General features: G+C 41.0%; 1 protein-coding gene, 1 non-coding gene and 1 pseudogene across 7 annotated transcripts in view; 1 reads left to right on the top strand and 2 right to left on the bottom strand.

The window, feature by feature from the left end:
- The window catches only part of TRPM6 (transient receptor potential cation channel subfamily M member 6), a 166,984-nt gene that overhangs the window by 34,084 nt on the left and 106,960 nt on the right, over nucleotides 1-25,940 (top strand). For 3 of the 6 annotated variants that reach the window (XM_086415538.1, XM_086415537.1, XM_086415541.1), the window contains exon 1: nucleotides 9,170-9,366. The exons of 1 other annotated variant lie outside the window; for it this stretch is intronic. In XM_086415538.1, coding sequence (XP_086271664.1) covers nucleotides 9,334-9,366 — 33 coding nt within the window. In that variant the 5' untranslated portion in view covers nucleotides 9,170-9,333. Of the gene's footprint in view, nucleotides 1-9,169; nucleotides 9,367-9,721; nucleotides 9,950-25,940 lie in introns of those variants that run through there. 2 more of the 6 variants (XM_086415539.1, XM_086415542.1) reach the window with 2 other exon arrangements.
- LOC147367042 (small nucleolar RNA U2-30) lies at nucleotides 14,522-14,579 on the bottom strand (annotated as a pseudogene).
- On the bottom strand, nucleotides 14,719-14,798 carry LOC147367041 (small nucleolar RNA U2-19). The gene has a single exon (XR_015132210.1). It is a non-coding gene; the product is annotated as a small nucleolar RNA U2-19 (small nucleolar RNA).

Raw genomic sequence — 25,940 nt, 5'->3', positions numbered from 1 at the left:
TATGAGGTCTCACACAGTCGGACACAACTGAAGTGACTTAACAGCAGCAGCAGTGTATAGGAATGCAAGGGATTTCTGTGTATTAATTTTATATCCTGCAACTTTACTATATTCATTGATTATCTCTAGTAATTTTCTGGTGGAGTCTTTAGGGTTTTCTATGTAGAGGATCATGTCATCTGCAAACTGTGAGAGTTTTACTTCTTCTTTTCCAATCTGGATTCCTTTTATTTCTTTTTCTGCTCTGATTGCTATGGCCAAAACTTCCAAAACTATGTTGAATAGTAGTGGTGAGAGTGGGCACCCTTGTCTTGTTCCTGACTTTAGGGGAAATGCTTTCACTTTTTCACCATTGAGGATACTGTTTGCTGAGAGTTTGTCATATATAGCTTTTATTATGTTGAGGTATGTTCCTTCTATTCCTGCTTTCTGGAGTTTTTTTTTTTTTTTTAATTTATCATAAATGGATGCTGAATTTTGTCAAAGGCTTTCTCTGCATCTATTGAGATAATCATATGGTTTTTATTTTTCAATTTGTTAATGTGGTGTATTACATTGATTTGTGGATATTGAAGAATCCTTGCATCCCTGGGATAAAGCCCACTTGATCATGACATATGATCTTTTTAATATGTTGTTGGATTCTGTTTGCTAGAATTTTGTTAAGGATTTTTGCATCTATGTTGATCAGTGATATTGGCCTGTAGTTTTCTTTTTTTTTATTTTTGTCAGGTTTTGGTATTAGGGTGATGGTGGCCTCATAGAATGAGTTTGAAAGTTTATCTTCCTCTGAAATTTTCTGGAAGAGTTTGAGTCGGAGAGGTGTTAGTTTTTCTCTAAATTTTTGGTAGAATTCAGCTGTGAAGCCACCTGGTCCTGGGCTTTTGTTTGTTAGAAGATTTCTGATTACAGTTTCAATTTCTGTGCTTGTGATGGGTCTGTTAAGATTTTCTATTTCTTCCTGGTTCAATTTTGGAAAGTTGTAATTTCCTAAGAATTTGTCCATTTCTTCCAAGTTGTCCATTTTATTTCCATATAGCTGCTGATTGTAGACGCTTATGATCCTTTGTCCGGAGAAAGCAATGGCATCCCACTCCAGTACTCTTGCCTGGAAAATCCCATGGATGGAGGAGCCTGGTGTGCTGCAGTCCATGGGGTCGCTAGAGTTGGACATGACTGAGCGACTTCACTTTCACTTCTCACTTTCATGCATTGGAGAAGGAAATGGCAACCCACTCCAGTGTTCTTGCCTGGAGAATCCCAGGGACAGGGGAGCCTGGTGGCTACTGTCTATGGGGTCGCACAGAGTCGGACACGATTGAAGTGACTTAGCAGTAGCAGTAGCATGATCCTTTGTATTTCTGTGTTGTCTGTTGTGATCTCTCCACTTTCATTCCTAATTTTGTTGATTTGATTTTTCTTCCTTTGTTTCTTGATGAGTCTGGCTAATGGTTTGTCAATTTTGTTTATCTTCTCAAAGAACCAGCTTCTGGTTTTGTTGATTTTTGCTATGGTGTCTTTTGTTTCTTTTGCATTTATTTCTGCCCTAATTTTTAAGATTTCTTTCCTTCTACTAACACTGGGTTTTTTCATTTCTTCCTTTTCAAGTTTTAGGTGTAAAGTTAGGTTATTTATTTGATTTTTTTCTTGTTTCTTGAGGTAAGCCTGTATTGCTATGAACCTTCCCCTTAGTACTCCTTTTACAGTGTCCCATAGGTTTTGGGTTGTTGTGTTTTCATTTTCATTCGTTTCTATGCATATTTTGATTTCTTTTTTGATTTCTTCTGTGATTTGTTGGTTATTCAGCAGCGTGTTTTTCAGCCTCCATATTTTGGGATTTTCAATAGTTTTTCTCCTGTAAATAAGATCTAATCTTACTGCATTGTGGTCAGAAAAGATGCTTGGAATTATTTCAATTTTTGTGAATTTACCAAGGCTAGATTTATGGCTCAGGATGTGATCTATCCTGGAGAAGGTTCTGTGTGCGCTTGAGAAAAAGGTGAAATTCATTGTTTTGGGGTGAAATGTCCTATAGATATCAATTAGGTCTAACTGGTCTATTGTATCATTTACAGTTTTTGTTTCCTTGTTAATTTTCTGTTTAGTTGATCTACCCATAGGTGTGAGTGGGGTATTAAAGTCTCCCACTATTATTATGTTATTGTTAATTTCCCCTTTCTTACTTGTTAGCATTTGTCTTACATATTGTGGTCCTCCTATGTTGGGTGCATATATATTTATAATTGTTATATCTTCTTCTTGGATTGATCCTTTGATCATTATGTAGTGTCCATCTTTGTCTCTTTTCACAGCTTTTGTTTTAAAGTCTATTTTATCTGATATGAGTATTGCTACTCCTGCTTTCTTTTGGTCCCTATTTGCATGGAATATCTTTTTCCAACCTTTCACTTTCAGTCAGTATGTGTCCCTTGTTTTGAGTTGGGTCTTTTGTAGACAACATATATAGGGGTCTTGTTTTTGTATCCATTCAGCCAGTCTTTGTCTTTTGGTTGGGGCATTCAACCCATTTACATTTAAGGTAATTATTGATAAGTATGATCCCATTACCATTTACTTTATTGTTTTGTGTTCTAGTTTATACACCCTTTCTGTGTTTCCTATCTAGAGAGGATCCTTTAGCATTTGTTGGAGAGCTGGTTTGGTGGTGCTGAATTCTCTCAGCTTTTGCTTGTCTGTAAAGCTTTTGATATCTCCTTCATATTTGAAAGAGATCCTTGCTGGGAACAGTAATCTGGGCTGTAGATTATTTTCTTTCATCACTTTAAGTATGTCCTGCCATTCCCTCCTGGCCTGAAGAATTTATATTGAAAGATCAGTTGTTATCCTTATGGGAATCCCCTTGTGTGTTATTTGTTGTTTTTCCCTTGCTGCTTTTAATATTTGTTCTTTGTGTTTGATCTTTGTTAACTTGATTAATACATGTCTTGGGGTGTTTCGCCTTGGGTTTCTCCTGTTTGGGACTCTCTGGGTTTCTTGGACTTGGGTGATTATTTCCTTCCCCATTTTAGGGAAGTTTTCAACTATTATCTCCTCAAGTATTTTCTCATGGTCTTTCTTTTTGTCTTCTTCTTCTGGGACTCCTATGATTCCAATGTTGGGGCATTTAACATGTCCCAGAGGTCTCTGAGGTTGTCCTCATTTCTTTTAATTCTTTTTTCTTTTTCTTCTCTGATTCATTTATTTCTACCATTCTATCTTCTACCTCACTTATCCTATCTTCTGCCTCTGTTATTCTACTGTTGGTTCCCTCCAGAGTGTTTTTGATCTCATTTATTGATTATTCATTATATATTGACTCTTTTTACTTCTCCTTGTTAAACCTTTCTTGCATCTTCTCAGTCCTTATCTCCAGGCTATTTATCTGTAACTCCAATTTGTTTTCAAGATTTTGGATCATTTTCACTATCATTATTTGGAATTCTTTATCAGGATTCCCTATCAGGAATCCTTTTATCAGATTCCCTATCAGGAATCCTTTTATCAGATTCCCTATCAGAAAACCTTTTATCAGATTCCCTATCTTTTCCTCTTTTGTTTGGTTTGGTGGGCATTTATCCTGTTCCTTTACCTGCTGGGTATTTCTCTGCCTTTTCATCTTGTTTATATTGCTGTATAACTAAGATCATGGCATCTGGTCTCATCACTTCATAGATGGGGAAACAGTGTCAGACTTTATTTTTTGGGGCTCCAAAATCTCTGCACATGGTGACTGCAGCCATAAATTAAAAGACGCTTACTCCTTGGAAGGAAAGTTATGACCAACCTAGACAGCATATTGAAAAGCAGAGATATTACTTTGCCAACAAAGGTCCGTCTAGCCTCAAGGCTATGGTTTTTCCAGTGGTCATGTATGGATGTGAGAGTTGGACTGTGAAGAAAGCTGAGCGCTGAAGAATTGTTGCTTTTGAACTGTGGTGTTGGAGAAGACTCTTGAGAGTCCCTTGGACTGCAAGGAGGTCCAACCAGTCCATCCTAAAGGAGATCAGTCCTGGGTGTTCATTGGAAGGACTGATGCTGAAGCTGAAACTCCAATACATTGGCCACCTCATGTGAAGAGTTGACTCATTGGAAAAGACCGTGATGCTGGGAGGGATTGAGGGCAGGAGAAGGGGACAACAGAAGATGAGTTGGCTGGATGGCATCACCGACTTGATGGACACGAGTTTGAGTGAACTCTGGGAGTTGGTGATGGACAGGGAGGCCTGGCGTGCTGTGATTCATGGGGTCTCAAAGAGTCGGACACGACTGAGCGACTGAACTGAACTGATATTGCTGTGTTTGGAGTGGCCTTTCTGTATTCTGGCAGTTGGTGGTTCCTCTTTATTGTGGAGGTTCCTCACTGTGGGTGCGGTTGGACTGGTGGCTTGTCAAGGTTTTCCGGTTAGGGAAGCTTGTGTCAGTGTTCTGGTGGGTGGAGCTGGATTTCTTCTTTCTGGAGTGCAATGAAGTGTCCAGTAATAAGTTTTGAGATGTCAGTGGGTTTGGTGTGACCTTGGTCAGCCTGTATATTGAGGCTCAGGGTTATGTTCCTGTGTTGCTGGAGAATTTGTGTGGTATGTCTTGATCTGGAGCTTCTTGGCCCTTGGGTGGTAACTCATTCATTTAAAAGGTGCATGGTATTTTATGGTATGGACACATCACAGTTTATTTGCTGCTGCTGCTAAGTCACGTCAGTCATGTCCGACTCTGTGCGACCCCATAGACGGCAGCCCACCAGGCTCTGGTCCCTAGGATTCTCCAGGCAACAATACTGGAGTGGGTTGCCATTTTCTTCTCCAGTGCATGAAAGTGAAAAGTGAAAGTGAAGTCGCTCAGTCGAGTCCAACTGTTCGTGACCCCATGGACTGTAGCCCACCAGGCTCCTCCGTCCATGGGATTTCCCAGGCAAGAGTACTGGAGTGGGTTGCCATTGCTAAGCACCCACTAATGGCTGTTTGGATTATTGGCAATCTCTCTTCATTACAAAGGGTGCTACTGTGTATATCGTTATATACAAATCTTAGTGCGTTTCTGAAATATGAAGTTCTAAGACTGAAATTGTGATGGAAAAGATATGCCTTGAATCCAAATCTCTCTAGTGAAGTGATAGTCTTTGAGTCATGTCTGACTCTTTGAGACCCCATGGACTACACAGTCCATGGAATTCTCCAGGTCAGAGTACTAGTGTGGGTAGCCTTTCCCTTCTCCAGGGGATCTTCTCAACTGAGGGATCAAACCAGGTCTCCTGCATTGGAGGCGAATTTTTTACCAGCTGAGCCACCAGGGAAGCCCCCAGATCTCTAACATGCTTTCCAAAAGGGTCTCATTTTAAACTCTTACCAAAAGTATCTGAGGGTTCCTGTTTCTCCCCTGGCCAACCATGAATATTTTAATCTTTGTTTATGTGACAGGATAAGTGATCCATTTTCATAGCAGAAAAACAAATTGGGAGCATACTCCAACAGAAGCACTGAATAAGAAAAACATCTATTCAGTAGGCATAAGAAAATATATTGCTACCTTTCAAAAGGAAATTTGACTTGCAGCTGTTTAGGAGAAAGCGTCTGCCTGCAATGCGGGAGACCTGGGTTCGATCCCTGGGTCGGGAAGATCCCCTGGAGAAGGAAATGGCAACCCACTCCAGTATTCTTGCCTGGAGAATCCCACGGACAGAGGCGGCTGGTGGGCTACAGTCCACGGGACTGCAAAGAGTCGGACACGACTGAGCGACTTCACTTCAGTTCAGGAGAATAAAATGGATGAAATTCAAACTTAGCACCTTTGATTTGAATGGGAAGGTTTGAAAACAGAAACAGTCACACAAGAATGGACTGGAGGTCTGGATTTTATCCTTCCTTACTGGAAGCATGTGCTATACTGTACTTCAGTTGTGTCTGACTTTTTGTGACCCTATGGACTGTAGCCCGCCAAGTTCCTCTGTCCACGGGATTCTCCTGGCAAGAATACTGGAGTGGGTTGCCATGCCCTCCTCCAGGGGATCTTCCTGACTCAGGGATTGAACCTGTGTCTCTAAAGTCTTCCCTCATAGCTCAATCAGTAAAATAGTCTGCCTGCAATGCAGGAGACCTGGGTTTGATTCCTGGGTCAGGAAGATCCCCTGGAGAAGAAAATGGCAACCCATTCCAGTATTCTTGCTTGGAGAATCCCATGGACAGAGGAGCCTGGCAGGGTACAGTCTATGGGGTTGCAAGAGTCGGACACAAATGAACAACTAAGCATATTCTAGAGTCTCCTTCATTGGCAGGTGGGCTCTTTACCACTGGCACTACCTGGGAAGCCCCCGCCTTTATTTAAATTACTAACCCATACCTTTAAACTTCTCCCACTGTGAAATGCCCTCTAGATTTATCATCATTTCCATTACCCACTTCAGAATGCTACTGCATTTATTTTGTTTCTTTTATGCTTCTGAAAGGAACATAGTGGTGGCTACCCAAAGTGAAGGCCATGAACAGGAGATACACTATGATTCATTGGGCATGAGTTTCTCATGGTGATCTTTCTTCTTGGTGCAAAGAGAGTTATTTATTCAAATTAAGGAAAATGAGCCAAATCCAAGCTTGTAAAATTTTCTTTAGGAGAAGAATGCATATGTTAGAACCTACTCCTTAGTAGTCCCCAGTAACTGGGACTCATTAAGATTTTCACATATAGGGAATTCCCTGGTGGTCCAGTGGTTAGAATTCCATGCTGTCATTGTGACACCAGTTCAACCTCTGGTCAGAGAACTAAGACCTCGCAAGCTGCGCAACATGGCCAAAACCAAACAAAAAACAATTTTACATATAAAAAAAGTGTTGTCATACTCATTTTTCTCTGTTGAAAAATCAGCTGTTTCCCTTCATTTTTAAATCACTAGGTTGACTTTAAAAGTTAGTGCCTTAAAGCCATGTTAGATCAGGAACAAAACATTTACAATGTTCAGGGTAAAAACAGAGATCTGATAAAGAAGAAAATAAAGGAGAAAAGAAAGGGACGAGGAAGAAAGGGATTAGGAAAGGACAACAAATGAGAAAATAAAGCTGTGTATGTTGATTAGTGTTACCAGTGGTGACCCAGGTACTGTTTCACTTTTAATTGTTCCTCCTCCCTACAAACCCAAGCTTCTTGAGGACTGGACAATGTCTTATTCATCTTTGTTTTCCCAGCACCCAGCAGGATGTCTGACAAGCAGTCTGTGTTCAGGAAATGTTTGTTGGCTTGAATTAAACCACCCTAAACTACTAATGAACACCCTAAAGTTTAAATTTCATTGTTCTCCACTAGGCAAAGGTATACTTGTGGCCAGGAGATTTTTTTTTTTTTAGACAAGTTTTGAGTGAGGTGCCTGTGAAAGATACAGATTTCTGGGCCCCACCCCAGAAATTATATAGATGGTTTAGGTGGCCTGGGTGAGGCCTGGGAATCTGCACTTTTAACAAATGCCTCAGTTGTTTCTGTTACAACTTGGAGACCAATGGCACCTTATACTAGCACATCAGATGTTTTAAGCCCTAGAATTGTCCTGATATTTTAGACTCTGCCTTGAGGCTTGGTCTGAAAAGAATATATGACTATCCTGATATGTAAATTTACCAAAGAGGTTAAGACTGAACTGAACTGAACACTCTTAAGAATCTTGAGTTCCAAATGTTTAGTTTTCTTGGGGGTCTGCAGATATTTGAGAGCTCCCATTACTTTGCCAACAAAGGTTCATCTAGTCAAGGCTATGGTTTTTCCTGTGGTCATGTATGGATGTGAGAGTTGGACTGTGAAGAAGGCTGAGCACCGAAGAATTGATGCTTTTGAAGTGTGGTGTTGGAGAAGACTCTTGAGAGTCCCTTGGACTGCAAGGAGATCCAACCAGTCCATTCTGAAGGAGATCAGCCCTGGGATTTCTTTGGAAGGAATGATGCTAAAGCTGAAACTCCAGTACTTTGGTCACCTCATGCAAAGAGTTGACTCATTGGAAAAGACTCTGATGCTGGGAGGGATTGGGGGCAGGAGGAGAAGGGGATGACAGAGGATGAGATGGCTGGATGGCATCACTGACTCGATGGACGTCAGTCTGAGTGAACTCCGGAAGTTGGTGATGGACAGGGAGGCCTGGCATGCTGCGATTCATGGGGTCGCAAAGAGTCGGACACGACTGAGTGACTGAACTGAACTGAGTCTCTAGTGCTGAGACAGACTGACAGAGGAGATGTATGGAGAAATACCAATCAAGAGGTGCTTACATGCCTTAGGGGGGCTCCTGAATCCGTTAACTGCTCACATTAAAATTTTGAGGGAATTGGGTCAAGGAGAAAAAGTAAATGTATTAATAGAAAAACAAACAACAACAAAATGTTAATATGCAAATAAGATGTTCAAGTTTTCTAACAAAGAAAAATTAAAACCACATTGAGAAATGAGAGAAGGGACTTCCATTGGCAGTCTGGCAGTTCAGACTTTGCTCTTCCATGGCAGGGAGTTCAGGTTCATCCCTGGGTGGGGGAATTAAGATCCCATATAAACATGGCAACCCACTCCAATATTCTTGCCTGGAGAATCCCATGGACAGAGGAGCCTGGCTGGCTACAGTCCATAGGGTCACATGGCTGAAGCGACTTTAGCAAGCGTGTATGCATGCTACCTGGTGTGGCCAACAAGAAGAAAAAAATGAGTGAAAAAAAGAAGTGTCTGCAAATGTGAGCTCACTGGGCAGAAATTCAGAATGGACTAATTTGAAGTCAGTTAAGGATGAATAGCTACCATTGTTAACTACACTTGTAATAAGTGAGCCTCATCTCTGCCAACATACTGGGATTCACCCACAGTAACTGATGGCAGCCTTAAAAAGACTGCCTAACCAGGGGAACCCACCGAAAATACAGAAATCACAAAGCTTTTGATTGTATCTTCTGGATTTCAGAACAGCCTCTGAGGAAAGGGATTCATTCACCATCGTTCCCACTGTGTAGATAAACAAACAATCCCAGGCCCAAAGGGGTCACCTAACATCCAATAACTCCCAGATAGTAAAAGACTGTTTGTTAGGTTACCCCTCCGCCCCCGTGTCCTCCCAACACCATGCTGACTCAACAAGACCAACACAATTAAATATACAATTAGATATATCTGTGATGATGATGAAAATCCCATCTGACCCTCCCTATACTTGATCCAGGTAAGGTCGGAATCACCTTTCTACACTGGAGGTAACTGAGGCCAAAAGGTATTGTGACAAATCTATACGGCTGTAAAAGGCAGCGTGTGGAGGTGGAGCTCAAATCTGACTCCACAAGTCAGAAGCTCAGATAAGGCTTTGGTAGCGGGGCCTGCAAGTCCAGGATGAGCGCTCCTTCCGCGGCGGAGCGCTTACAGGTAAGCCGGGCTGCCAGTCGGCGGGGCTGTCTTCAGCGACTTTACCAGATTTGATCCCAGTGCCCTGGGTGCTTTGTAGGTGGGGCCGGCCACAAGTTATTTAACTAGAATCTAGAATAGATGGGACTTACGAAATACCTGCTCTCAACTCCTCTGGTCTCCACCCGGAGCCGATTATCATATTTGAGGGTTCGCTACCGTAGGACACTTAAGTGCACGCCCCACAGCCCAGGTTCCGGGAGCTGGAACGGGGCCAGCGTGGAGGTGGTATCAGAGCGGAAACCTAACGGGGCTGGGGGTCCGCCTTAGGGCGGTGGGGAACCCGTCCCGGGAGAGGAGGCAGTTCTCTGGTTCCACTCCGGGCGGGCGGCGGAGGAGACCGGACGTGGCGTGAGGCCGGACCCGGGAGGAGAGAAGTCTCGGTTCGGAGCGGAGAGGCACGTCTGGGCGGCGCAGACCTGGAGAAGCCGGGCGTCGCAGCTCCGGGAGGCGGCGGGAGAAGTCCCCAGGCCACTGCCTGCACCCTTACAGGTCCCCGCGAGGCCCGCCCCGGAGTCCCGGAGCGATGAGAGTGCAGGTCAAGGTAAATGCCGCCGCCCCAAACACCCTCCCGGAGTCCCCTCCCGGGGCTCCGCTCCATCCTCTACCTCCCACCGCTGGGGCTCGCAGCGAGAGCAGCGCGCTGGCTCCTCCCGACTCCCGTCCGAAGTGCTATGGGAAGTTTTGTGTGTGTGTGTGTTGGGGGGGAGGGGGGGAGGAGAGGGAGGGCGCCCCCGGCTGCTGGGGAGCCTTGAAGGAGCTTGGGGAATTGGGGACAGGAGTGGAGACCCTGGTAGTGCCTTGGTCTCTTGTAAGGCGGCCAAACCTCGAACTGGCTATCACCTACCTGTTTTGTCTGGAGTGGCACACATGTGTGAAATAGTTCGGTTTATTGTGCACATTTTATTCTTGCATTTCGGCATAGTCTGGTTTTTGGTACAGACTGTTAAAGCCAAATCAGCCGAATTCGCATCCTCGCTTCACCAGTAGCTACGATATTGAGCAAGTTACTGGAACCTCTGTACTTTGGCTTCCTCATCTGGAAAATGGGATGAGGATTGTAATTTGAACATTAAATGAGATGTTATATATGCAATAACATTTCGAATAACGCCTAATATTTATTGGATTACAGAAGTTTGATTGTTATTATTTCACCCAGAAAGTAATCCTGTAAGATCTAAGTATCACCACCCACCACTCCCACCACACCGGTTTATAGATGAGGAAAATGAAGTTGAGGGAGGAGAATAGTTAGGATTGGAGTCCAGGGTAGGGGTTTAAAACACGAAGAATATGGATACCATGCACGGGATTTTGAGCATTTGTTCCTAGGGAGAAGGTGGTTCATTTTTAACTACCAAAGTGGGGACTGGATTCTGCAATTTCTTTTTTCCCTGTATAAAAATTTTGGTATTTCGTTTTTCATTTGCTTTGGATTCTTCCATGACTGATAAAGTGTTGGATATTCTGGCTTGACTGACACCTGGCAACCCCCTACCCCCCTTTAGGTATGGTTTTCTGATGTGGGCCTCAGTTGTGATTTTTCTCTTTTTACTTCTTAGTATGATTGAAGTTGTATATACACGTAGTTCAGAAACAAATAATTCCATAAGGTTCATTACCAAAAACAGCAGAACTTGTGTCATTTTTTTCTTTTCAGAAAGAGCAATCATGTTCATCTCTTTTAGCTGCTGCTACTGCTAAGTCGCATCAGTTGTGTCCAACTCTTAGTGACCCCATGGACTGTGGCCTACCAGGCTCCTCCATCCATGGGATTTCCCAGGCAAGACTACTGGAGTGGGGTGCCATTGCCGTCTCCGCTGTTTAGCTAGTTGGTACTTATTCATGTCTAAATAATGCTTGTATTACTCCTTCTTGATTTTTCAGGTTTAGTATTTATGCACTGTTTTTTCAGAATGGAATATGAGTATTTAGCTTTCTTCTAAGTTCCTGCACCTATCACTAACATCTTTTCTCTTCCTTCCATCTATCTTCAGAATATAGTTATCGCAAAGGTTCCCTTTGAGTTTCTCTAATGCTGGATCCTGTTTCTTGTATCCCATGTCGTTGTCTTTCTTATTTCCCATTATTTTGGTGGAGCACATTCTCCAGTAGGTCTCTGAGAAAGGTTACATGTAAAGTAAACTGAATCAATGTATTCCTTTTTTAAAAAAAATATATTTTTTGATGTGGGTCATTTTTAAGGTCTTTATTGAATTTGTTACAATATTGTGTCTGTTTTATTTTTTGGTAGGAAGGCTTGCGGGAACTTAGTTCCCTGACCAGGGATTGAACACACACTTCCCTGCACTTGGAAGGTGAATCTTAACCAGGGACCACCAGGGAAGTCCCTGAATCAATGTGTTCTTGTGACATATGATCCTTCCATATTTTTTTTTTTCTTACCAAAGTTTCACTAATAATACAAAAATATGTTCTTTTGGTAAATAATTCAAACCCTACAAGTAGAAATTCAAACAGAAAGTTTCCTTTCTGTCTTTGGTCCTCATCTCTCTTAAACCCAGAAGTAACCAAACCATTGGATTTGAAGAATATTAATTAGGTACAGTATTATTATATATTACTATATACAATATATTGTTTTGATTTGTGCATTTGTTTTTACATAAAGGAAATTATACTGATTATTGATATGCAACCTGATTCCTTTAAAAGTAGTTCTTGGACTATTTTTCCATATCAATACAAACTGATGCTTTCCTGGCTAATATATTCAGATGAATTGGATCATTCAAAATCAAGCATATAAAATTTTCTGAACACTTACTTTTCTAGTTTCACTCAGCCAATAAATAATTACTGAGTGTTAACTATATGCAAAATCACTGCAGATGGTGATTGCAGCCATGAAATTGAAAGACGCTTACTCCTTGGAAGGAAAGTTATGACCAACCTAGATAGCATATTGAAAAGCAGAGACATTACTTTGCCAACAAAGGTATGTCTAGAAAAGGCTATGGTTTTTCCAGTGGTCATGTATGGATGTGAGAGTTGGACTGTGAAGAAAACTGAGCGCTGAAGAATTGATGCTTTTGAACTGTGGTGTTGGAGAAGACTCTTGAGAGTCCCTTGGACTGCAAGGAGATCCAACCAGTCCATTCTGAAGGAGATCAGCCCTGGGATTTCTTTGGAAAGAATGATGCTAAAGCTGAAACTCCAGTATTTTGGCCACCTCATGAGAATTGTTGATTCATTGAAAAAGACTCTGATGCTGGGAGGGATTGGGGGCAGGAGGAGAAGGGGATGACAGAGGATGAGATGGCTGGATGGCATCACTGATTCGATGGATGTGAGTCTGAGTGAACTCCGGGAGTTCGTGATGGACAGGGAGGCCTGGTGTGCTGTGATTCATGGGGTCGCAAAGAATTGGACACGACTGAGTGACTGAACTAAACTGAACTATATGCTAAATCCTGTTCCAGAACCTGGGAATATACAGTTAACAAAACCTTTATTTTTGAGGTAGACAGGGATGGTGAGATGGTTCTAGATGATGGAATTGAGTGCAGACTTAGCAGCAGCAGCAGCAGCAGCTTTAATGAGCTTGTTTTTCCTCTCTTGGAGTACACACATCATTGAACCAAGTCTGTCTGTCTTTCTCTGTAGAAAACCACCATTACAAATTGGACTCCACAACTTCTGTGTGTGCCACCAGTGCAACAGAACCATACCTCTGAGACACAGAAATGGATATTCTGAATAGATAAACAAATGTGATGTACACATACAATGGAATATTATTCAGCCTTAAAAAGGAAGGAATTCCTGTACCATGCTACATCATGGATGAACCTTGAGGACAATATGCTAGATGCAATGCTTAGTCATAAAAAGACAAATATTGAATGATTCCATTTATATGAGATGTCTAAAGTAGTCCAGTGCACAGAAAGAAAAAGTAGAATGATGGTTGCTAGGGCCTGGAAGTTGTGTAATGGGAATAAAGTTTAATTTTTGCAGGGTGAAAACATCGTAGGATTTGGTTGCACAAGTTTAAGTACAGTTAATAATACTAAACTGTGGACTATAAAATGGCTAAGATGGTAAATTCTACATTGTGTGTATTTTACCACCATTTTTAAAAAAATAAGAAAAAAAATTCACACAAGCTCCATAGTGGGATTTGTCCTTTACTTTGTAATTTTTATTTTATTTTTCACAGCGCTGGGTCTCCATTGCTTTTCTCTAGTTGCAGAAATCGGGGACTACTTCCTGGTTGTGGTGCACAGGTTTTCATTGCAGCAGCTTCTTTTGTTGTGGAGCACAGGCTCTAGGGCATGTGAGCTTCAGCAGTTGTGGCTCCCAAGCTGTACAGCACAGGTTCAATAGCTGTGGTGCTTAGGCTCCGTTGCTCCATGGCATGTGGCATTTTCCCAGACCAGGGATTGAAACTGTGCCTCCTGCCTTGACAGGCCAGTTCTTTACCACTGAGCCACCAGGGTAGCCCTGTCCTATACTTTGAATTCATGATTGAACCTGTTTTCAGCTGGGTTCAGCTTTTGCAGGGAATCATGGCTTTTTTAGGGGTTGGGGTAACAGTGGACTTCCCTGGAAACTCTTCTTGGCACCAGAACCTTTAGCATGTTCCTTTGTTGGTGGTAGCCCAATGCTATTTTTCATTTTTTCCCCATGAGTTTTGGCACTTCCATATCTCTGGGGAAAAGGTCCCTAAGTTGTTTATGGCACGGATAAACTTTGAGACTATTTCAGAATTACACAATTGAGAGAAGTGAGAAGTGGTCATTTTGTTTGCCTTAAAAGTTTCATTCTTTTCCTGGTTTTGTAAGCACGTGCCTCTCTGCGAGAGCCTTCTGGTCTGTTTTGACTTTTACTGCTTGCAGGGCATAGACAGGTGCCTTCCCTGGCCCTGGTTCTCCTGTAGTTTCCCAGCTGGCATTTAGTTTCCAGCCCTGGCCTGATATGGAATGATCCTGTGCTATTTGCTGGCTCTGGATCTTGAAGCCCACCCAGATTGGATACGAGTCAGGTATCCAGGGGTTGCAGATATGCTGTGTTTTGATTGGAGAGATCAGCCTGGTGAACTGGATTCTTCTTCTTCTTCTTCTTCTTTTTTTTTTTTTTCCTATTTCTCCGAGCTCAGATCAAGTGTAGTTACAAAGGTCTGTAGTAAAACCTTGTCATCATTGCTCAGAACTGATCAGCCTTTCATACACGCACACACCCAGCCCACTCTCACTTATCCATCAGTGAATCCTCAGTTATTCACTGTCACCTTTACACACACACACACACACACACACACCCCTTATTTTAAATTATTCTTTTGCTTTTCAGTACTACTGAGATCATATGTCAGGTGGACTAAGAAGTCTTCTGATGCTCAGATTCGGCTATTTTCATCATTAATCCTCTTCAGTAAGAGCAGATCTCTGAGAATGGGTTGTTCTTTATTCTCCCACCTCTCCCTAAACTATGTGTGGGCATCATATAGAATTTTCTTTCCAGGCAAACTCAAAGCTTGGTGGGGTAAGTGACTATAAACAAGTGACATTCTCTTCTCACTTTACCTATTGTGGACTTGGAGCTTCTTGTAAATAGTCTTTTTTTTTTTTAATTATGTACTTTATTAAAAAATTAATTTTATTTATTTATTTATTTTTGGCTATTCTGGGTCTTTGTTGCTGTGCAGGCTTTTCTCTAGTTGCAGAGAGCTGGAACTATTCTCTTGTTGCAGAACACGGGCTTTAGAGTGTGTGGGCTTCAGTAGTTTTGGCATATGTGCTGTGCAGTCCTGGTTCCCAGGTTCTAGAGCACAGGCTCAATAGTTGTGGCGCATGGGCTTAATTGCTTCACGACATATGGGATGTTCCTAGACCAGTGATGGAACCTGTGTCTCCTGCATTAGCAGGCAGATTCTTTACCACTGAGCCACTAAATGTGAAAAAGTGAAAGTGTTAGTTGCTCAGTCGTGTCCAACTCTTTGTGGCCCCATGGACTGTAGCCCACCAGGCTACTGAGCCACTGCTGCTGCTACTAAGTCGATTCAGTCATGTCTGACTCTGTGCGACCCCATAGATGGCAGCCCACCAGGCTCCCCTGTCCCTGGGATTCTCCAGGCAAGAACACTGGAGTGGGTTGCCATATCCTTCTCCAATGCATGAAAGTGAAAAGTGAAAGTGAAAGTGAAGTCACTCAGTCGTATCCGACTCTTAGCGATCCCATGGACTGCAGCCTACCAGGCTCCTCTGTCCATGGGATTTTCCAGGCAAGAGTACTGGAGTGGGTTGCCGTTGCCTTCTCCGAGTGAGCCACTAGGGAAGCCCAAATAGTCATTTTTGACATCAGCAAACCACCTGTCCCAGGGTGGAATCTGTCAGGAATTTGTGCTTTTTGTAGCAGGAGTGCTAGTAACCTTGGAGAAAACATATTCTTGGGATTATTTCCTTGTCCTAAGAGTTTAACATTCTCTTTATCTTCCTTGGGCTGTGGGATAGGAGGATGGCTGAGGTTGCCCACACAAACCAAAGGAATTTAGGTCCAGGCAAAATTTGTGTGATTAGAAGATCATAGAACCTGAAAATCATATGCCATTTTGGAATGTCTAGAAGGTTCTTTCCTTTCTCACTGATTTCTCTCATTTGCTGCTGAAAAGAACAGGATATGGTAATTGTAGATGCTCTAGAAATATCAACAGGGAGGCCAGAAGAGTAATGAAAGTAACCAAGAGTCAGAAAAAGTAGTTTTCACTGCTGACTGCACATTCTCCTGGCCTCAGGCAAGTTAGGTCAGTTTTCTTATCTGTAAAGCAAATGGCCACTGTTTGCTGGCTGCTTCTTTCTAAAGGTTGTGAATGTGCTTGGAGTTAGAGATTCCTTTGACAATCTGATGAAAGCTATAGATAAGTGACTCAGAAACTCACAGTGGAAACCTGACCTGCTGGGCACTCAGGCTTACTGGGCAATTTAAGCTCTGTCTAAAAATGACTGCCCACCCTTGGCCTTAACAGACCATTGCCAAATTAGAATGCAACCTAGTATTACCAGATTCTGTTTTTTGCTTGCCTGTTTGTTTAAACTTTGTTCCTTGTTAAGGAAAATGCGGATGTATAGATTTTTTGTTGAACATGAAACCTCTGGGTTTTTACATTTTTCTAGTTGCTTCAAAGATTTTTGAAAACACTTATGGGCTGAACAAAACACATTCATGGCCTGATTTCTTCCTTTGGTTAGAAACATGTCTGAATTTTGTTTTCCACTATGGTTAAACCCAAATTGTTTATGGGTTTATTTTTGGGCTTTTCTCCCTTTCTGCCTGTACCACTTCTGCAAATATATTTTTTAGTGGATTTATTGAGATATATTCACATATCATATAATTCACACATTTAAAGTATCCAATTTAATGAGATTTTTTTTTATCTTCACAGAGTTGTGCATCCATCACCACAGTCAGTTTTAGAACATACCCACCATCCCTCATCCTCCTTAGGTCCTCATCTCCTCGTCTCCTCATCCTCCTCATCTCCATCAGCCACAGGCAGCCACTGGTGTACTTTCTTTCTCTATGGATTTGCCTATTCTGGGCATTTTATATAAATAGACTCATACAATGTATATGCCTTTGCGACTGATTTCTTTCACTTCACATAACATTTTCATGGTTCATCCATGTTGTAGCATGTAACGGTACTTCTTTGTATTGCTGAATACAATTTCATTGTGTGGATATATCATGTTTTATTTGTCCATTCATCCATTGATGGATATTTTGTTGTTTTTGCTTTTTTTTTGGTCTATACTGCTATGAACATTTGTGTACAGGGTTTTGTGTGGACATTTGTTTTCATTTCTCTTGGGTAGATACTTAGAAATGGACTAGCGGGATCATATGGTAATTCTGTGTTTAGCCATTTGAGGGACCTCCGGACTCTTTTCCACAGCGCCTGTACAGCTTTCCATGCCCACCAGCAATCTATGAGAGTTCCAATTTCTCCCCATCTTTGCCAATACTTTGTATTGTCTGAGTTTTTGATTATAGCCATCCTAGTAGGTGTGAAGAAGTATCTCACTGTGATTTAGATTTGCATTTAAATGATTAATGATGTGAAAAATCTTCCTGTGTTCCCTGGTCAGTTGTATATCTTCTTTGGAGAACAGCATATTCAGACCCTTGTGTAGCACTTATTTTCAATAGAGCTCTTGAGATTTTCTTTTGAGAAATGCATGTATTCAGATCCATGCAAAAGTTGTTATACAATTTCTAGGGCTTCATGACCCTCTTGATACCTCTCTCTGGGTCTAAGGATACCAAAAAAAGAGGTTGGGGTATGAAGCAGAGATTTTTCTGGGCACTTCATGTGCTTTATGTCACTCTTACATCTGCTAAGGACCTTATGGGATTTGTGTGAGGATCAGATCTTCAGGAAAGTGATTTGTAAACCCCAAATCACTATTCAGCTTCAGGGATTGGTACTTGTGCAAGTTCTGCGTGTAAATGATGGTGAAATGAAGTCATTAAAGGTGTGGACTTGAATCTGACTGCCTGTGTTTGAATCCTGGTGTCATTTTTATGAACTATTGTGTTCTTGTTTAAATTACTCAACCTCTCTGACTCAGTGTCCTCTTTTGTAAAATGGAGATAATAACTGCAACTACTTCCCACATGCTCTGGGGCAGAGTTAATATAAACAAAGTGCTTTGCCTTGTGCAAGTGGGTGCATAGAGAGTGCTGAAGAAATTGTTAACTTGCTGCTGTGGACTAAATGTTTGTGTCCCCCCAAAGTCCGTATATTGAAGCTCCAATCTACAATGTGATAGTATTTGGAGGTGGAACTTTTGGGAAATAATTAGGTCTTCAGAGTGGAGCTCTCATGAATGGGATTAGTGCTCTTACAAGAAGAGACACAATTGAATGCTTTCTCTGCCATGTGAAATTATAGTAAGCAGGTGGCTATTGTAAATAAGAAGAGGGTTCCCACCAGAACCCAACCATGAGGGCACCACGATCTTGGACTTCCAGCCTGTAGAATGTTGAGAAATAAATATTTGTAGTGTGAGCTATCCAGCCTATGGTATTCTGTTACAGTAACCCAAGTAAGATACCTGCTATTTATATTATCTTAGGGCTTTCCAGGTGGCATTAGTTGCAAAGAACCTGTGTGGCAATGCAGGAAACCATAGAGACTCAGGTTCAATCCCTGGGTTGGGAAAATTCCTGGGAGGAGGAAATGGCAACCCACTCCCATATTCTTGCCTGGGAAATCCCGTGGACAGAGGAGTCTGGTGGGCTACAGTCCATAGTGTCGCAAGAGTGGGACATGACTGAAGCGACTTAGCACATAAGCATATAGAACAGAATGGGCTTCCCAGGTGGTTCAGTGGTAAAGAATTCATCTGCCAATGCAGGAGACCCGGGTTCTATCCCTGTGTTGGGAAGATCCTCTGGAGAAGGAAATGGCAACCCTCTCTAGTATTCTTGCCTGGGAAACTTGGGAGGAGTTCCCAGAGGAACCTGGAGGGCAGCCTGTAGTCCATGGAGCCACAAAGGAGTTACAGACCAAAGTTACATGACTTACAGACCAAACAACAGCAATGTAGAACAGCACAGGTTATGGTGGAGCAGGTTGGCCTTTGAATATGAGAACACCTTTCTTCTTCCTGGAGGAGATAGATATCCTCTGTTGATATTTTAAAGAGCTAAGAGGTTTTGTTTTTTTTTTTTTCCTATAAACTGAATCTTGTTATCTTAGGAAAGAGAATTTTCCTCCCAGAAGGATTTCAGTCCAGAGGGTACTTTACAGATCCTTGGCCTGGATCAGTTAATCCTGACTGAACTTTGTCACCTCTGTTAGTGTCTATTTAAAGTGATTTAAAACAAACAAATAAAAACCAAACCCCCCAATTTTTGTCCTTATCTGGCCTAGAGAAACTCAGATTCCAAGTAGTCAGTATTGTTCTGTGATCAGGTCAACTGAGTAGATCTTGCTGGATTAAAACAAAGAAAGTCCAAAGTCTTAAGATTTAAACTCTTTATAGTATTAGCTAGAGTCTTTAGGGCAGTCTTTTCTTTTTTTGCTACACCACACAGCTTGTGGGATCGTAGTTCCCTGACCAGGGATTGAACGCAGGACATAGCAGTGACAGTGTGGAGTCTTAACCACTGGAATGCCAAGGAATTCCCTGGGACAGTGTTAAGAAAGACAGACTAGGAGGGAGTAAGTGACTTGGCAGAAGACTTTACAGAGTGGATCTTTGTTCTTGGATGAGATAAAGAGGCAAGCCTCTCAGGCTCATGTTTTGGTCTCTTGAGCTGCTAATAGCCACTACTTGCAAGAATAGCCACTATTTCCAAGAGAAATCACATTTTGAGAAGCAGCTCTTTTAGTGGAGATATTTCAGCTGGAAAGTGCATCTTGCTGGCTGGTGTTTGGGTTCAGCAAATACTGAGTGTGAAAAGCAGAGTGGTAGATGAAGGAGTAGAAACCACTTACCCATAAGGAGACATCTGAAGTCCTTCTCTGTGGGGTCTCCTTGATGTCAGAGTCCTTCATTTCAGTTTAACTGAAGGGACAAGCTCTGTAAATGTCAGCCCAGGAGAGAGTTTCTAAGAATTACTGGAATCCCAATATGTTGTCAGTGTTGTTTTCTAACCCACAGACAGTGATTTGTGTGCGTGTGTGTGTGTGTCTGTGTGTGTATGTATGGTGCATGGGCTTTGTTAAAGAAAAATTTTTCATGACATTTGTTAAAAAGAACAAGGAAGACCAGTGAAGAAAAAATGATTGCAATGGGAGTTTTCAGGAGGCAGGAGAGATAGGGCTTAACTCCAAATACAAGGGAAGTGGAGATTTATGGGCAAGGAGCAGGATACCATCAGTGAATGGAAAGGGTTAAGAGGAAACATCAAGGCTAGGGGATTCTTCTTAGACCATTCAACCGGAGTCTTGCTGAAGGTGGGCCAGAGTAGAGTGATCAGATACCAAGCATGGGGGATTTTTGCTAAATTAACTCAGCTGGATTCTAAAAATTGACTAAGTGAGCTAATGAGAGAGCCCAAGTTTGGGGCCTAGTTAGAAAGAGGACTCAAGTCAGAAAGAGCCTGACCCAAGTTTGGTTAGGAAAGAGAGTCTTCCTCAGCTTGTAGCTAGAAGTGACTAAGGTAGAACATTCTTCTTTTTAATACAATCACAAAATATGTGATCATTTGAGTGATACCTTCTTTAAAGAAGAAAGTTGCTTTTCTTTTGTTTAATCACTTTTTTAGAATTGTCTTTTTAGGTCATTTCAAGGTCTCTTCCTTATGAATAGAATATATTTTTTCTCATTTTAAATTAGCAGAAGAAATTAGATATAGAAGAAATGTCTTAATAATCAGTACCCAGTGGAAATGAAAACTTGTTTCGTAGTTTGGCTTTCAATGACTTAGAAAAAGGCATTGTGCAATAACTGTGTTCCCTTTCCTTCCTGAAGTGCATTGAAAGTACAGTCAGTCTCTAAACAACAATTTGGGAACTTTGAAAATCAAATAACAACCAGAAAGAGAAGTTGGGAACTTTTTTCCTAGCAAATGATATTTCATATCTGCCAACCTCTGTTGTTCACAGAATTCTTGGTACCCCTGACAGACTTCTGATTCTCAACTTCCTGGTCCAACCTCATTCCATTAAAACATCTTTTTCCTCTTTGAATTTTAGGGGAATTATTTGTTCTGGATGTAATTTTTTTCTGAGAAAAAGAAACAAACAACCAATCTGATTTGTACCCTACCCTAAACCTTTCAGCTTAAATTCAGATAAAAATCTTAACAATTTCTATCTTTTAAGTTAAACATTTCAAAGACTTTAAAAACTAAGTTAAAAAATCCTAAAGATAAATGTAAAAATCTTGCATTAAGATGTAAGATTTAGGGGAGGTAATATTCTTAGTTGATAATGGGTGGAAGTCTCTTGGAAAAGAATATACCAAAATTGCATCCTGTGGAAACAAGTGTGTGATATCCTCACAGGCGATCCTTGATTAAATATAATTAGGGGAACAATGGATAGTTTATTCTTTCTGGAGAGTCATATGAGCAGAAAACATTTTCCAACTGCTTATATGAGCAGAAAAGATTTTCTCCTTTCTTATCGGTTGTACTGGTGACATTTACACCATTTTCAAAATTACTTATTAAAAAAAAAGTTACTGGGGCCTGGCTAACATGTTCCATGAAAGAGTGGAGACTTAGAGTCCAAGAACTAAGAGCAATCCAAGAACTATAACTAAATTATAACATTACGGTGGTGGTTGTGGTGGTTTAGTTGGTAAGTCACGCCCTAATCTTGGCGACCCCATGCACTGTGGCGCACCAAGCTCCCCTGTCCATGGGATTTCCCAGGCTAGAACACTGCAGTGGCTTGCCATTTCCTTCTCCAGGGGATCTTCCCAACCCAGGGGGTTGAACTCAGGTCTCCTGCATTGCAGGTGGATTCTTTACCACCTGAGCTATCTACTGCCTGCTACTGTAACATTACAGCAAATCTGTTTTGTTTTGTTTTGTTTTGTTTTTGGCTAAGTAGCAATTATGCACACAGTTGTAAAATGTTTACCTAAAGTGATTGTAATTAATTTTAAAAAATGTAAGTAGAGTACCTATTTCTAAGTGTAGCTAAAGAAATGCTGAGGAAAATGGACAGCTGGATAGCTGGATGGTTGGAGATTATTTTAACAACCCCTGGGGTGAATTGCCCAGGAAGAACAGGATTTATCCAGTTTTCTGATAGAGATTTCTTACAGACTAGAGAAGGAAACACATTTACCTTACCCTTGCTCTCCACTTCCTTTCCTTTCATTATACCTTGCTCTGACTTGTCCACTTGTCTGAAGTCTCCAATTACACGTCACACAGTCTAGTCATCTGGGCACACATTTTTTTTCGGTTAGTGTATTAGGGACATTCCTGGAAAGTCATATGATAGTTTCTCCATAGGGTGAACAGTGAGATACTCTTGGTGTTCCCCATCTTTCTTTCTTTCTTCTTTTTTGGCTGTGCTTCATGGCATGTGGGATCTTAGTTCCCTGACCAGGAATCAAATCCACGCTCCCTGCACTGCAAGAGTGGAGTCTTAACCACTGGACTGCCAGGGAAGTCCCCCCGCATCTATTTTAAATTTGTTGGATCCTCTACTGAGAGAGCATTTCCTATGCTTTGTGGTTCACAGAAAAGATACTGTACTATGCTGATGTTGTATTGTAAAGAGCTAGTAATGAAAAGAGGCACTGTGATTCCACATGTGTATCACCTGCCTTTCTGTCTGGTTAAGATGAACAAAGGAGAATGCTGAGATTTGCAGGCATCGCAGCTAAATGGAGATGTGGAGAGCATAGAGCATGTTCTGAAGAGCATAGATAAGAGGGTCTGGAGCAGAATTACCAAGAAGGGAAAGTTTGCCACTCCACTGCTTGCCTCTGTCACAAGAAGCAGCATTTTCCTCAAGGCTGAGTCTTCCTCCTTGGCTATTCATATTATTTTGTTTCCTGCTCCTCACCCCCAAAGTCTCTAAAGTCATTTTTATTCTCTCTTCCATCTTCACTCTTTTATCTACATACATGGTTCCAACTTTCTTAATATAAAGTCAACCTCTCAACTTTGTTTATTAAACACAGTGCAAAAGAATGCTAGTGCTTGTATTCCATAGAACCTGCTCCATTCTGTAGAGGTGGTAATTGTATCTGTCTCACAGTTGTGAATAGTATTTAAAGCATTTAGCACAGCCCTTGACATATATGAGGGCTTCCCTGGTAGCTCAGACGGTAAAGCGTCTGCCTACAATGCGGGAGACCTGGGTTCGATCCCTGGGTTGGGAAGATCCCCTGGAGAAAGAAATGGCAACCCACTCCAGTATTCATGCCTGGAAAATCCCATGGACCAAGGAGCCTGGTGGGCTACAGGCCATCGGGTTGCAGAGTCGGACATGACTGAGCGACTTCACTTCACTTCACTTCACTTCACTTGACATATATGAAAGTCTACATAAGCATTGACTTTGCTTTATATTGTTGATCTAGTGGCTGTTTTATTTCTTTCTTCCAAGGATATCTTACACTAGCTTCCTTCTCTGTTTTACAATCTACTTCCTGATTTTCTCTCAATCTGTGTATTTGTCATGGACAACAAAAATTGTCCTTCTTACTTTCTTTTCATGATTAAACACTTCTCAGTATTTCTTTGAAAGTACCTACTTTTGTAATAATACAAACTTTAGAGAGAAAAATTTTCTCCCTTCTCAACTTCAGGTATCGTGTCATCCCGATTAATAACGCTCTGGTTTTTATTCCCTGAACTTTATTCTCTACCCTATGCTTAGTGTTCCCCAAGATTCCTGGCTCTTTTATCTTCTCTCTTTTCTCCTCCCCAGTGACTTTGTGGCTTTTGTTGTACCTTAGCATTGGTGTCTTCTGAATTCTTCTCCAGGCCTAAGACTCTACATTTCTAACCACCATTGAACTTCATCAGTCACCTTTCAAAACCTTTGTCATCTTTTGGGGGCTTCCCTGGAAGTTCCATGGTTAAGACTCCAAGCTTCCAATTCAAGGCATGTAAGTTTGATCCCGAGTTGAGGAACTTAAGATCCTACATGATGTGCAGGGGAAAAAAAATCTTTGACATCTTTCAAGGACTTTTTTAAGTTTTGTGTTCTCCTTGAAGCCTCCCCCAAATACTGGCAGACAGCAGGGATTTCTACTTCTAAGGAGTCCCACAGCCTGCTCTTGTGCCATATTTGGTATTAATATCTATCAGTAAACATAGGTTCTTCTCTTTTGGTGTTAGTCTCTGGGACCCAATTTTATTTATTATTTTTATTAGAATTATATAATATGCCCATCAAAGTATTTTGAATGAATGAATGAATAAAGGTATTATTCTTATAAGTATCAATGAAAGAGCAGGTAGACTGACAGAACATATACTGCCTGAGTTCTGGAGGGCTTATCCCTTACCATGCTTCAGTGATGTCTTTGGGAGGAACCATGTGGTAGGTACTAAAGTCAGATGTAAAGGTAAAAATAAATGCAGTCAAATGTATCGTTCAAAAATCTCCTGCATTGCTCAGAAAGAGAAGTATGTGAAGATTTGATCTCTAACTGCTTTTTTCTCTATGTGGGAGTTTTCTTCAGTTGAACACCAGATTAAACAGGTGATGTTGAAATACTGCAGTGCACTCACTGAGATTAGATGTGCAGACTAAGATGTGCATCGGACCTGAGACCAGCCAGGAAGCAGCAGATCCTGCCTCTCATTCACACTGAACCCTAGTGCCTATATGTGGTCACTTTTAGAAAGTGATCTTTCATGTGTGGTACCCCTGGGGATTCCTCGGGATCTTTGAGACCCTTTCAAAGTTCCTCAAAGTCAAAATTATTTTTATACTGGTACATTGTTTCCCTTTTCCACTCATTCTATCATAAGCATACAGTGGAGTTTTCCAGACGTTACATGACAAATCCATGATATCGAAAATGTTTATTAAAATACTATTTCCTTTTTCCAACTCCATGTCCCTGTTGGGTCAATTCTTTTTATGTACGTCAACCAAAACCACTTTGTAAAAGACTAAATGCAGAAGCAGATATAAGAATCCTGCTGTTTAAAGCCAGACAAAAATACAATGGTAAGCCAGACAAAAATGCAATGCTTTTCTCATAAACCTTTTAAAAAATACTTTTCATGAGAAATATTTATTTTAACATGTGTTAGGTTGATTATAATTATTGATTTTTTAAATGAATTGATGGGGAAATACTTTAAAAAGTCCCAGTTTTAATTTCTAATATGTAAATATTGGTAGCTGTATTCCACAAGTGAAAGTTCTATGGAGGTCCTTGGTAAATTTAATGAATATGGAGTTCTAACTCCCCAAAGTTTGAGAGCTGCTTCTCGTGGGCATGTTGTACTCCTGAATGTGGAATGGCATTGGAATTGCCCACACCTAAACATTTTATATCTTTTCTCTCACCTTTCTTCTTCTAGTCCTCTCTCATTCTTTTATTTTCCACTTAAAAAAATTGAAATATAGTTAATTTACAATGTGTTAATTTCAAGTATACAGCAAAATGATTCAGTTATACATGCATATATATGTGTGTTCTTTTTCAGATTCTTTTTCATTATAGATTATTATAAGATATTGAATACAGTTTTCTGTGCTATACAGTAGATCCTTGTTATTTACCTATTTTGTATATAATAGTGTGTATATATTAATTCCAAACTCCTAATTTATCTCTCTCCACCTCCCCTCACCCCCCATTACCCACTTTAGTAGCCATAAGTTTGTTTTCTGTGTCTGTTAGTCTATTTATGTTTTGTAAATAAATTCATTTGTATCATTTTTTTAGATTCCCCATATAAGTGATATAATATAATATTTGCCTTTCTCTGACTTACTTCACTCAATATGATAAGCCCTCTCTTACTCTTTTCTTTTAGCAAAGATTTTGAATTAAATATGTGGTATGTGTGGTATTTAAATATGTTAAATATATGATATGTATCTGCATGGAATTGCAAGC

This window comes from Bos grunniens, chromosome 8 (assembly GCF_055505025.1).
Source record: "Bos grunniens cultivar Pamir isolate PY7600 chromosome 8, Bosgru_T2T1.0, whole genome shotgun sequence".
In the NCBI taxonomy this organism is placed as follows: Eukaryota; Metazoa; Chordata; class Mammalia; order Artiodactyla; family Bovidae; genus Bos; species Bos grunniens.
Note: the sequence above shows the minus strand (reverse complement) of the source record. Positions and strands in the feature narration are given on the sequence as shown.